This window comes from Lepisosteus oculatus, chromosome 10, assembly GCF_040954835.1.
Source record: "Lepisosteus oculatus isolate fLepOcu1 chromosome 10, fLepOcu1.hap2, whole genome shotgun sequence".
NCBI classification, from domain to species: Eukaryota; Metazoa; Chordata; class Actinopteri; order Semionotiformes; family Lepisosteidae; genus Lepisosteus; species Lepisosteus oculatus.
Genome location: NC_090705.1, coordinates 43,125,190 through 43,138,786, shown reverse-complemented (window position 1 = coordinate 43,138,786; position 13,597 = coordinate 43,125,190). Strand labels below are relative to the sequence as shown.

The following is a 13,597-nucleotide window of genomic DNA, read 5'->3' as shown; positions in this document are numbered from 1 at the left end:
CTGTGCATATCCTCCATGCTGACTCTGATAAACCCCTGCGATCAACTGATGGGAAAATTACATGATATCCAAGGAGGGCCGACAGTGTTAAAGTATTGTGCTCTGCAGCCTTGAAGTCAATTACTGTAAACATATGGAACATATCTTGGGTTAGGTACTAACAAGATGTAATGATTGAAAGGCAGACAGTGGGCTATAGGCAGCACACAAGGATGATCTAATTCTTTTTGGTTTGTAAAACCAGATACACACGTCTGTGAACCCTTTGGGAGGTACAGAGGTCCTAAATCGGCCTCTTCATTCACTTACTGCAGAGAATTTAATTATTTAAGCGCATAGAATAAGTCTTAAAGATTGGAAGTTAGAATCTAAAACTGATAGGCATAGCTAGAATTTAACTTCTCAACTGCTCTGCATGGTAAGCGATGTACCAGAAGATTTGTAGGTAAGTGTCTAAGGCAAAACATTTTTCTTTTGTGGTTTAATTATACAGCAAAGCTTTTAAAGTGTTCTAGTGATCAATATTAATATGGTTGTGCGATAAATTTAACCTATTGCACTATTGCTCATACTTTATTTCAACATGATCATGAGATGTTTTAATGTAACAACTGAAATTCATGAGTAGATCTGATCATTCATCCAACCTGGTTTTCTGTCCAGTACATCAAGATGGAAGTATTTGAAGTTTGAAGGTTCAAACTGCTGGAAAGCTAAAAACCCCACTTATCTGTGACTGTTACGGCTTTGATACAGTAGATGTCACGATTTAACTAAATGAAGCAAGTAGGTGTCTCAAACAAGTAACAAGTGTGAAAGTCAGCGTGAAACAGGTTTATTTGAAATACACAATTTAAAATACCCTGTTGGGACTGCTGCAGTGTTCACCTTCATTCTCGGTAGGGTTGAGGGATAAAATTATGAAGATTAAGTACTCAAGATGTCTACAGAATTGTGGTCATCATTCCTGGTGTTGCCCAAACCACAGAATTGTGCTTGGCAGGCTGGAGGGCATGTCTCCGAGAGGGGATCAGATAGTCGGGAATGTTTATAGATGGCGTTTAGACACTTCGACAGAAACCCAACATTTCTTGAGACCTTGCAGTGCTTTTGTTGCCTCTAAGCTACTTAATGTCTGCTTTTGGATAGGCTCTCTGACGTTTTTGTGCTACATGTGACACTTTTAACAAAAATATGCCAATTAGCATGGAACATTTCACTTTCAGAAAGCAAGCAGTCTCCAAGTTTTTTGTAGCTTTTTCTGCCTTTCTGCATGTCTATTTTTTTTTAGTTTTCATTGCATTAGGAGCAGAACAGCACTTGATACAAATGTCACACAAAGAGCAGTTTGTGTGGAGGAGATTTAAGTGCACTGCCTCATTAGGCAACGTTCCAACATTTTCACAGAGAATATAATTTGAAAACCCAAGTCATACTATCTTTTCTAAAGCCTGAGGTTAAGATTGTGAGGCTAAACAGTAGTGGTTGAATGTCTAACTTTCTCTAAGCAAAATGTTGTATTTTGATTCTACAAATGTTCAGTGAACTGTAACCTTTGATATTCATCTCCTACTGTTCCCTTTATACATTTTCTAAAAGATTCTTTAAACCTGAATGGACCATTTCCAGCCTAAGATTTCTAGATCCAGATTAAAGTACAAGTGTACATAAGCAACAAGAAAACAGAAAAGCCAACTCACCTAACTGTCTAAAGAGAGACCTTTGCTGAGATGCCTTCCTCCTGTTTTTGCATCAGAGAATCCATGGTCCTGGTGAAAAACCAACTGTTTAGTGAACTGAGCAACTTGTTTGCGGAAGAGATCTACCCAAGGCACAAATCGGTAGATATCCCTTTAGTGAAGGACTCTATTCCCATGCCTTTAAGACAATTAACATTTAAACATGGCAGTTAAGATGGAAAGCTTCACTCCTATTTTTTTCATTTTAGTTTTACTGTATATTAAAACAGGCTTTGTAACATTCTTTATTTGTATTTTTCCTGCAAGGTGTACAGTATGTGCTCCTGTCTCCACTGCACCTGGACTGCCACTGTCTGGTCAAAGTGAAATCCATTCTGCAGGGCAGACAATCCACCATGGCATCAACATGGGTCCTCAGCTTGTTTTGACCTACATTTATTTATGTGAGAATCCCCTCCCCCTTCCTCCCCGGTACTTTTTAGAATAGTCAGTTTGTGCTTTCGAAATGTGCTGAATTTTTCAGAAAGAACGCAGGGGGGCAAATATCCACTTTGATATTTGGATGCCACCGTGTCTTTCTTAACTGCTACAAATTTTTACAACTCCGTTTTTGAAGGCCAATTGTGCTTTTGTTATCCTTTGTATTGTTTAACTTTAATTGTCTATTTAGATGCATCTTAATACTGCAGTTTGTTACTGTATTTTGTGGAAACTGATATAAAAAAATCCACTATGAATAACAACAGCCTAGCATTGTCTTAAGTTTAGCAAGTTGGACAGGAACTCTGGAAATTTTTTCATGGTAAATTAGACCATTTAAAAAAGCTTTTTTTTTTTCAATAGGACTTTTGAAAACACTACTTACTCTTAAAGGTAAAATGACTGTCAGTACTTCGCCTCACATGTTCTGATTTGTTTTCTGCTGAATTGGACATGAGACCATTACTGTTGGAGGCAGTATTATTTCATGGGGACATTTGTTAGTATTGCTTATCTGCTACAGTTCAGCCATACTGAAACATTGATGTACTGATAAAATAAATCCAAGGAAACAGGTTCTCTTTTTTTGTTGTTGGCTTTAGGTAAACACTTCAGCAAAGGTCTAGATGCAACATTTTAACCAATATAAATGCTCAATAATACTGAAGTTTTGGGGGAAATGGATAAATAGGTGAAAACAAATTTGTATTGTAAAACTTTTTTATAGGCCATACCAACATTGTACTTTATCGTTTAGAATGCACAACCCTGCTTATGTTTTTCTGTTGTGGATTTTGATTTTTTTTTTATTGCTGATGAGTACATATAACTTTTAAATACATTTTCAGCCTTTGGGAATCAGCCACTTTTTAAAAAAGTTCATATTCTGTTCCTGGCACAGACATTTCACCTCTCAAGCTTGTCTTTCAAGTTAAGCCATTTACCTTTTCTTTGGAAGCAAAGACCTGCTAAATCAGTCAGCTCACATTTGAACTCTTTTTCCCTGTTGTGCAAATGCAAGCCGCAGAAAACTGACTTGCCTGCTGGAATGGTCTTTTAAGGTCCACCCTCTCTAGTCGGTGGAGAAGAGGTTCTGCAGTTCAGACTACTACGTACATTGTCAATAATGCCAATCCATACAACCGTGTGGAGAAGAGATTATTAAGGGTTACAGTGAAGAAGCTGGACATTTGATAAGAATCACACAGGTAGGGATATATTTATATTCCAAACATGCCTGGCTTAAAACCAGATATTCTTTGCTAGGTGGTTACACCCGTCGGTTGGTAACCTCCCTAAGATTTAATGGAGGTTAAATCTTGCCTGTCTTCTCTAGTCATATTTGACAGGCTAAAGAAGGATTAGCTCACAGTCGTCAGTGTGTGATAATACAACACTTATCTGTGAATGATATAAGATCCCGGCTTTGTAATTGTCCGGCTTTGCTTAGGGTTATGGCGCACCATTGGGATGTGTATTGATACAGCCTTCAAATTAGAATAACATTTCCAGCATTCAGAGTTTTCTCTGCTTCTTTATAGTGTCAGATCCTTATTCCTGGTAAGGATCATGGCATCCCAGAGCCTTTCCCAGAAGTACAAGGTGCAGCTTGTCACCCTAGATGGGTGACCAGCCCCTCGCAGGGTGCACACAGGAACAGTTTAGCAAAGCCAGATAACACAGCTTGGTTGTGACTGGAATGTACAGAAGAAATCCCAGGCAAGCAGAGAGGACATCAGGACTCCACACAGAATGTGTCCTCGTCCAGAATCAAACCCTGAAGCCGGTGAGCTGCAAGACAGCAGTGCCGATCGTGCCACACTGCCCTTTTCTTATTGTTCTTTCAGCTTCTTGACATTTTTGCAGTTGTCAGGCTCAAGTCGTAAGTGCACATTACCCAGACAGCGCGCTCTGAATGTCAAGAGCAACATGAATGCCTTTGAGCGGCCCAGTCAAATTCCCGACCTGAAGAACGAATTTGTGTGTAACATCGAAAAATAGTCGGTGATCCTAAAGCAGCTTGATAGAGCTTGAACAGGTGTGTAAAGAAGGATAGAAAATTCCACCTTCCAAGTGTTCAAAGATAGAGACTTATCTAGATCGATTTGCAGCTATAATTGCTGCCAAGTGTGCTTTCAAGCAAGTATGGACCATGGGGGCAAAAACTTAAGCAATCTAAATTTTGATTTTTATTTGCGTTTTTTGCTGACATTTAACTTGTGAAACTACACTGGAAGGGGGTGAGTAGATTTGCAAGGCACTGGACGTGGTAATACTCTTGTTTTAACCTTGTGACATGCTGTAGGTCAGACCTATTGGTCTACTAGAGTGACTTGGGTCAGTTGTGTCACTCTTGATTGAACGTTGCAGTTACTACCCCTCTATTGAACGACTGTGGGAGGAGTTGCAGCAGTGACTTGCGAATAACATTGTTTCCTTAACGACACTTGGTAAGGTCCAGTCAGGCCCTGGGCAGTTATTGAACCCGAGGGCTTCTGGTACTCAAGTCCATCCTGCCTCTTCTGTGTTCATGCAGAATTATTCTTCCGTAGTGAACACCTGAGTGAAATACCACTTCTTTGAGACATTTCATCTAGACATTTTCTGTTTTTTTTTAGACTTTGTCTGGACATTTGCTTCATCCTTTACATTGTTTGCTGTTGTAATACTAAAAAAATATTCTGCATCCCAACATTTCAGTCTCCTGGGCTTTCTAATTTTTCATTTCATTCTCCTTTTAACTACGACCTGTTTAATCATTTTCTGAAGTTCTTTCTTTTCCCCCCATTTTATTCCTGATATTTTAGAAAACCATTTGGGATATTGATTTTTAGTTTTCTTTGCTCCCTTTTGGGGGCAAGTTTTATTGATCAGACTGCTAAGCTCTCTCCAGCGTGTGGGTTACACGTTATTTAACAGGCCTGTTTACACGATAATTCTAACTATGACTGAGTATCGGAGACTGGCATTTGAGTCTGGGTAAAATTGGACGCGTTTGTCAAGAAATCATCAATTCCAGAAATGAGCTGCGATGTAAGTCAAGGAGATACAGTATGACTGCAGAGCAGCAGAGGGTCAGGTTTCTTAGGAGGAGTTCAGTCAGATGAAAACATGACAAAAAAGCTGTTTTTGTATGTTGTCTAGCAGATGGGATGGGTAGACTCACTTGGAATCGGTGCTGCTGTGTTTTCTTGCTTCCAGGGGCTTAAATGTCGTTTTTTACATTCATAACTTCTGTCATGCTGGTGACGTGCATGTTCACCCTTTCAAAACAATGTGCAATGCATCCAGGAATCCATTGTGAGTCTACAGTTGCTTTAGACTGCAGAAAATCTTGGAATTAGATTAGGTAGATGAATTTACTGAAGATGTGGTGAAGACCGGTATTAGGCATGTGTTTTAAGAGCTAAAGAATAAAGATTCCATCAGTTTTCATCACATCTGAATTCATGAATTGTATTATAATGAGCAGTTACATTAAATTTTGGCATAGGATTGTATCAAAGTTTACACAAATGGTAGGAGGGCGGCTTACAGAAAAAGGTTTCTGGTAGCATCTTGTGGCGTAATATGTTATTGCGGTGTCAATATTTCTTCCATGAAGATTTGTCTTGGAAATGAAATAAAAGGGGGGTATAAACCCTTTAATACATGACATTATACATACTAGATGCATTCTAAAAATGATATTCTAATACACACACATAACACGTTTTATTGGCTGTAGTAATTTTTTTGGCATACAAAGTTCTAACTGCCAAAATGTTTGCTTTATGAGCTGAGTAATCACACATGTCTTATTGGAGATACTGCTTCTACTTGAATTCCTTGATCGATAATCTGATGATCAATAGTCTCTTCACAAAATCTGTGAATGTATCTGTTAATATTCATTTATTTGTTTTTATTTCCTTTAACACAGTCAAATGTGTAAAAGCTTGTTTCACTCTGAATTTTCCTTTCCTAAAAAAAGTTTGTTTTAAAAGTGCCAACAAATTTATCCCACTTGCAATTTCTATTGTGTTTGAATATCTTAGGAAATCTGTTGTCTTATCTGAAGTTCAAAGACTAGGGATAACAAACAGCATTTTTAATGAAGTCCAGAAACACCCTATGGTGAAAATCATTGCCATATTTAAATCATAAGGGTTTGTAGTTTATTTAAGGACTTTGACGCTGTAGAACACATTGCTGTTGTATATAGTTTTCATTTTACAGCAGTGTAATCATGTTATTAAATACTCCAGTCTGATTTGAAATAATTTCATTGTATGATGAAATGGCAAAGATGAAAAGGATGAATAAGTTGATCACTGTTTGTATAAATCTACTTAAAACCTTGGACAACATCTTAGTGAAAACCATGGTTACACTTGATTCAGGTTTGATTGCAGCATACAATTTATTGATGACATGGGACCTGAAATTTCCATGGTGACTGCTCACTTGTTACAGTTATTAGATTTTCTTGCACTCACTAGAGGGAGCTGTTTGTCACTTTTTGTTGTGTGCATTACTCTGCTTTTATTAAACAAGATGATGAACTTGCTGAACCTTGAATATTGCAGAATAAACCGTAAACAGGATTAAAGATACTGTATCTTTGTTTTTCTCATGAACAAAGAGCCCACACAGTTTAGACTGCAGATGTTTAAGTGAGATAACAGCACCACTCTTAAAGGATGGGTTTCGCAGTGTTTTTCTTCACTGAAAAGTTGCTCTGCCTTTTCTTGTCATCCAAATTCCTAAAACTGTATAAGTGGCCTAAACAATATTTTATAAGATGTTTTTGTTTTAAGGCATTGATATTCCATGTTAATGTTTCATAATTGACTTCCATGAGTAAAGAAAGTATCCAGCCTCCCGTATTTCTGATTGATACGTCTTGTGACATTGTGTCCAAATGTCTGTAGGGTAGACATGGAAAGCTATATAGAAATTGTGCATAGAGACAGGACATGCAAGACAGGACATTCTCATGGGGTCAGTTTGTGTTTGTCATTGCACCTGAGTGCTGAACTTGTCCATACACCTCCGTTGAATTGTGATAGTTTCTAACCTAGGAGTATATTTTATTATCTTTTTAATACAGCTTCTGTGTTTTGTTGATGTCGGCAAGACCCTTAAGATTATAACGTCAGCAAGAAAATGTATTGTACTGTTTGAAGATTAAAGTTAAGCAGAATAAATTGAGCCATGAACTGAAAACAAGTTCAAAAGAATGTCTGAGCATATCAAAGAGAATACTTCGACAATCGACATGTAAGTTTTTGGTTTCTGCTGACTGGGCCCATCGCCAGGAGGTTTCAGGCCTTCTCTTTCCACTCCACCAGGGTTCGAGTCCAGTCTTTGTGTACCTCTATTGGGAATTAGGTTTAACTTCTGTCTTTCCGAAAAACCACTGTTCAGCGTTGATATTTGTTCTGCATTGCTACTGCTGTTAAAACTTCTTGAACACCTAATACATTGATAAATTCATCTAACCTTATTGTTTTAATTAGACTGTTTACAGCGGTGTACTTTTTTGTCAGGGTGTATAAAGCAGCTGTTTCAGGGATTGTTAAAAACCATTAAGGGTCAATTATACACTTGGGTCATGGTAGAGCATTTTACTCAATTCCCTAGACTGTTTATCATGGTATTTGCCTATTAAACAGAGAAGACAAAGACCATGGGGCAGAAGAAAAGTGTGTTCTCATCATATGAAAACTTTGCTTACCCTTTTCCAGCTAGTGATATTAGCAAAGCTGTAACTCACCATTACATGCTCAAAGACATCATCCTGTTAACAATACATAATACATAAATAATTAAGAAGTTTATTCTTGGTTGAGACAATGTTTCTTCTTTTTTCTGCATTTCAAGCATAGAGCCTTCTTCGGGTTACATTCAGAGTTCTTGTGAACCAACCCTAACAGTTTGCCAGGTGCAGAAACCTTGTACAGACTTCCACAGTACATTCGAATTCCTGCTCTGTGATTTTTGTTTTATCTTAATCAGTGATGATTAGACTCTAAAACCGATGATCCAGGAAATCGGTCAGGATGCTGCAGCCAGATTGTGATTAATGCTTTAGCTAAACTGATTCAGAAGATATTGGTTTACAATAGACATTGTTTATCTTGGCACCATTTGCAATGTAGGGTTCTGAGAAATGTTTAATCATTACATTGTTAATCGGAACATGTTCATCTCAGATTTGAAACTTGCGTCTTGGTTGATGGCTCTTTGATTCCAAGAGGTCTCTTGTGTCTTCAGAGTGGAAATTTACCATCAAGAACAAATTATAATTTGCGAGTGCCAAGTGGATCCGTTTTGATATAATCTGGGTCCTTCTATGGGTCTAGTGAAGGTTTTTTTCCACTACCCAACTTATTTTACCGTATTCATGTAAGGTTCATAAGTTTGTGGTGCTTTCCCTATAAACTTGCAAATGCAAGTTTTATACGAACTCTTAAGCTCATCCATGATGCATAGATGGCAATTTGTGTTACTTATTTTCTAGAAGGGAGTTAACTTATTATAGCTTTGCTTATGTTAATTATAGATATTCTGCCTCAAGTGCTGTGATTGCAAAAGTTTGTCTAAGGCAAATTGTTTACAGCTGCTTTCATTTGTTTCACACCAAAGAATCTCTTTGAACTTTGCCTTGAATCTGGCAGTGACAGAGTATAGAGAAGAAATGCTTGGCGTCCCGTCTTCTTTTATAAATCCAAATCATTAAGGGGGTGAAACAGGCCGGAGACAAAAGGGGTGGACAATGATGGCAAGTGTAGTTGTTGGTTTCTGAACTCTCTTCAAACACTAAAGAATGCCAACGAGTACCCCATCAAAGCATTAGAAGAGCATAGAAAATATCAATTGTTGACTGATAGTACACTGTCTGAATTATTGATCACTTCAGATAGAGCTTTCACTTTGTTTATGAGTTATAGAAAACAGCAGAAAGAAGGTTATTAAATATATTTCCTGAAAATAATCAATCCAAGTATCTAATCTGACCCTGTGCCATTCCCCTTAAGTTGCGGTTGCGATAAACTTCTCTTGATTAGATATGATATTAATTTTATTTCTGAAAACCAGTATACAAGTAGTGGTGCTGGTAATCAGTAAAACTAAACAAATCTACATCTATTTGATACCAAGTCTTTCATATAGACAATTTTTCAGTTTACAAATATTTTCTTAGAGTTAGTCATTAAAATTGAGACTTGTCTAAGCCTCTCTTTTGGACTTTTGGAAAGTCTTGCAGTGAAGTGTATTTCATAGGTCCACGTGTGTTAAGAACGGACATCCCTGACCAGTCTGACTAGTGAGGCTAACAGTGACTTTGGAAAAGCTCCAGGGTTCAATGACAGAGCTGGTCTGTATGGGAGATTGGCTGTACAGTCATGACTGAAAAACCATCCACGTCCTGGAACTGGACTTGCATCAAAGCATACAAGTAATACTGCAAATGAGGCAAGGTTTTTGTGCTTAGATGAGACAAAATCTTGAGTATTTCAGTCTAAATGCAACATGCTGTAGTGCAGAACAGTGGCTGCAATTGATGCCAGAGGTGCTTCCACCAAACACCTGAAGAAGGCTTCACAGCTGAAGCGTTGTCTTTTCTCTTTTCAGCATGGAATAACCCCATTACTTGTTTCTATAATGTATAGTTATTTCTTTGCTTTTAAATGTGATTTTGTTTTCTGCAGATGATGACGTTGACCTGGAAGCTTTGGTAAATGATATGAACTCTTCTTTCGAGAGCCTCTATTCTACATGCAGTGTGCAGTCCGAGTCAGCCCCTCTGCTTCAAAATGGCCAGTTCCACCGTGCACCCCTCCAGACCTCAGGAATAAATCCCCCTGCACAGCCCACATCCCCACAGCAGAAAGTGAGGAGGTCTCAGCCAATGCATATTCATGCTGTAAGGTATAATACAAATTTTCAATTTCTCAGCCCTTCTTTGCAGACATTTAACCAGTTGAAAGCTACTACCGAAATGTCAAAATTTAAATCTTTCTCCCTCCACGGAACATTGTGAAGTTGGCCTACATTTGTTCCTAATTGCATTTTCAAAGGTCAGAATTATTCCCTTCTGTCATGGACAGGTCTGGTGTTGCTCGCACAGAGCAGTCATGGGCTGATGCCGAACTCCCAGTGACCACCAGCCAGCTACGAGCTCATGGTCACAGTTTGTGGTATAACCTGAATGTGGACAAGTAGCCTTAATTCTTTAGGGTTTACCCTTCATATACAATGAACCACCTGGAAATACTTTTTTTTAGCAGTTAAGTATTACGTAAGCCTAAGTGGTCTGTTGAATTTCAGTCAGTTATCTGTGAAGAGGTTGAGGAAAGCATTTTTGTCCTGTTAGGTGATCCACCCACGTGCAACACTTCAGTTCTGCAAACACTTTCAACTACAAATGTGTTAGAAATTGAAATAACATGTCAGTTTGAAAGAGCTGCTGCTGTGCATGTGAGAATAAGTAAATTAGTAGATTAGTAGGCTATATCAGCTTCTGGGACATTAGGCACTTGAGGTATTTTGGGACTTTTCTGCTATTTCTTTTAATTATTGCCTGTGAACCTGTGTTCAGATCCAGGTGCTTTTAACATTTTAGTAATGTCAGAATTCTTCTCTGTAACTGTCGTTTTTGTACCTTCTTTCAAAGTTCAAGATTTTGAATGCCACAGTCCTGCCGAGTAAGTTTTTATCCGAGTTTGAACATGGGGGGGGAAAAAGCTTCTGGAATTCTGGACATGACTTCTCTTCCCATTTGCACAGGAGACTTCAAGAAGAGGAGCAGCAGCTTCGGACATCATCTCTGCCAGCCATCCCAAATCCCTTTCCTGAACTGTGCAGCCCAGCCAGCTCTCCTGTCCTCAGTCCTGGCTCCTTACCTCAGTGTCAGCCTTCTGGCCAATATGTAAGTCCTGTCCTTCTCTGTTTAGGTAGTGGGTAGGAAGGCAGAGAGCAATCAGTCACTCACTTGGGTATATAGTTCCTTTAGTTATTAACATATAGTTATTGCTAGATAAAGAGATTACATTCGCTTACTTACAGTAATATTTTTAGGACGTTTAGCATTCAGTTAAATGTTAAGACTAGCAGGCAGTAGGAACAGGAAGGGCACTAGAGCACAGAATACTAGTAGGGGCTTTTGGGTCCCACTCTTACAACAGCGAGCAGGTAATTTCCCACAGCTGCAGTTTGTCTTGAAATGCACAGAAAATCCAGCTTCCCACAGTGATGTTTTTTAGAACACGTTATCATGAACTCGGTACAATACTGTGGACTGTATTAAGTTGACTTACTCTGCATTTCAGTGCATTTTCGTGATGTTCTGTTCTGGGACGCATCAGAAACGTCCTTCGGGGTGATTCTTCTCATTCACTGGATGGTGCGAAAGACTAGAACAGTTAGGATAGCTGTCCATTCATTGCAGGGCTGACTGTTTTTTCACTAGTAAACACTGTCAGACTAGTGTTATACTGATGCATAACAACAGCTGTAAATAAGTTACTTGCTTACTTGCACAGTACCATCCTATCAGTACTGCTGGTGGGTGATATTCAGAATTTATACTAGTTCCTTTCAGTAACTTAAGGATGACAATTGGCAGCATTCAAGGGGATCAAAACTGGCTTAAGATTGTAAAATTGAAGTAGTCACTTTGACAGAGCTGGCATTTCCTTTTCCTTTTGGTCCAAGTGAAACCTAAAGTGACTTATTAACCGAGTTGAGCTGTCTGCAGCTTTGTTAAATGGTTCATGGTAATCATGTCATCTAGAATAATAAATCAGCAATATCCTCAACTGTTCTGCTTTCTGTTTGAGGCACCGTTTTTTCACATGAGTCACTTTTTGGCTTCAGAGGACTGTTCTGTCTTGTTTTCCTTGTAGATACGTGGAATGAATATCTAGTTCCTGTTATGTACCAGATATATTTTCGCTGCATGTCTGTAAGATTTGGCTCACTTGGTTTCCTCAGTTGATTTAAGCATTCAAAAATGTGAATGATATTGGTATTTTGAATTTCAGCAATACCTCACACTCTAAAAACCAGGTATGTGTCCTTTTCTAAAGGGTTTTTAGGTTAAATATAGGTATTTCAGGTTTATTCTTCAGTCATACTAATGATCATATGATAATGAACAATTTCAAAATCAGTTTTGTTTGGATAAAATCTTGGGTTGAATTTCTTAAGTGGATATCAAATGCAGTTGCTCCCTTAATTTCCCACATGCTGTGCAATGTGACAGACAGCATGTCTCAAAATCAGGCCACTGCTGAGGTGCCTGGTACTGGGACTGCAACATACTAGACAAGGGAATACAGAATGTAACCACGGTTAAGATCCATCTCCTTTCACACAGTTAATTCTTTGGAAAGAGTCATTTCTCAAAATGTTTCCTCTTCAGGAAACTTGGTTTCCCCACCCTTTTCTCCCTGTTTGTACCGAAACCCTTCACCACTCTTTGCTTGCCTGGAACCTCATTAACCTTCAGCATCCTGCTAAACTCAAGTCATCACACTGGACACAGCTTTCCCACAAACACCCAAAGAAGACAACTGCTTCCCTTTCGCAAGATTTCTGCAAGAACAAAACATACAAAACCAAGCCCTTCCTTCCTGCACCTGATCGTATCTTGTGTTTTTTTCCCACCCCAGGAAAATCATATTAACCTCACTGTATTTTCACACAGTAGGGACAAAAATGAATTCATGCCTGTAACTGACAAGTGTGAATCTGCGTCATCAGTGTACCTATATCACGTATGTTCAATCTCAATGCAACTGCTGCAGTAAACCCTCCTTTTTCCTGATAACTGTTTTAGTTGCAGCTGTAAGTGACTGACAGTTTTATTCTCTTAGCTGTTCAGATAACTTGGCTACAATATGTAACAAATGGCTTTGTGTAGTGAACAGATGCTTCTTCAGCAGAACATAGTCTGTATACAGATCTTTAACCTGTTTACACTTATCTCACTGATCTTTTTTCCATATTGTGCTATGATAAATCATTAAATTCACTGTAATGTGCCAAATAAATGATAGAGGACAGTCACTTTCCTATAACTCTGCCTTCTGTGAGAAATCCTGCTCTTTTTAGCACACGTGACAAACATAGCAGCTGTTATTGGATGATTTTCTTTTTTCCCTGTTGGATGGACAGAAATATCTAAAAAGTGATCAGAAGCAAATATAGTTTGATGAACACAATACAGAATGCTGCATAAAGCCAAGAAGAATGATTATGCACAATTGACACTTAATTGCTGTAGCAAGATTTGCTGTGTCTCCTTATATTGTTTTGCAGTGCTTCTTCCCCCATCCTGGGAGTCAAATGCAAAACAGATGTAGCATTTGTCTGTGCATGACTGCTTTTGGGTTTCTGTCATTGAACCCACAGCATTGCAGGGACAC

General features: G+C 38.5%; 1 protein-coding gene across 2 annotated transcripts in view; it reads left to right on the top strand.

Annotated features, from left to right (window-relative positions):
- The window catches only part of grb10b (growth factor receptor-bound protein 10b), a 90,228-nt gene that overhangs the window by 44,463 nt on the left and 32,168 nt on the right, over nt 1-13,597 (top strand). For both annotated transcript variants that reach the window (XM_015356982.2, XM_006635520.3), the window contains exons 4-5: nt 9,878-10,097; nt 10,956-11,097. In XM_015356982.2, coding sequence (XP_015212468.1) covers nt 9,878-10,097; nt 10,956-11,097 — 362 coding nt within the window. The remainder of the gene's footprint in view (nt 1-9,877; nt 10,098-10,955; nt 11,098-13,597) is intronic.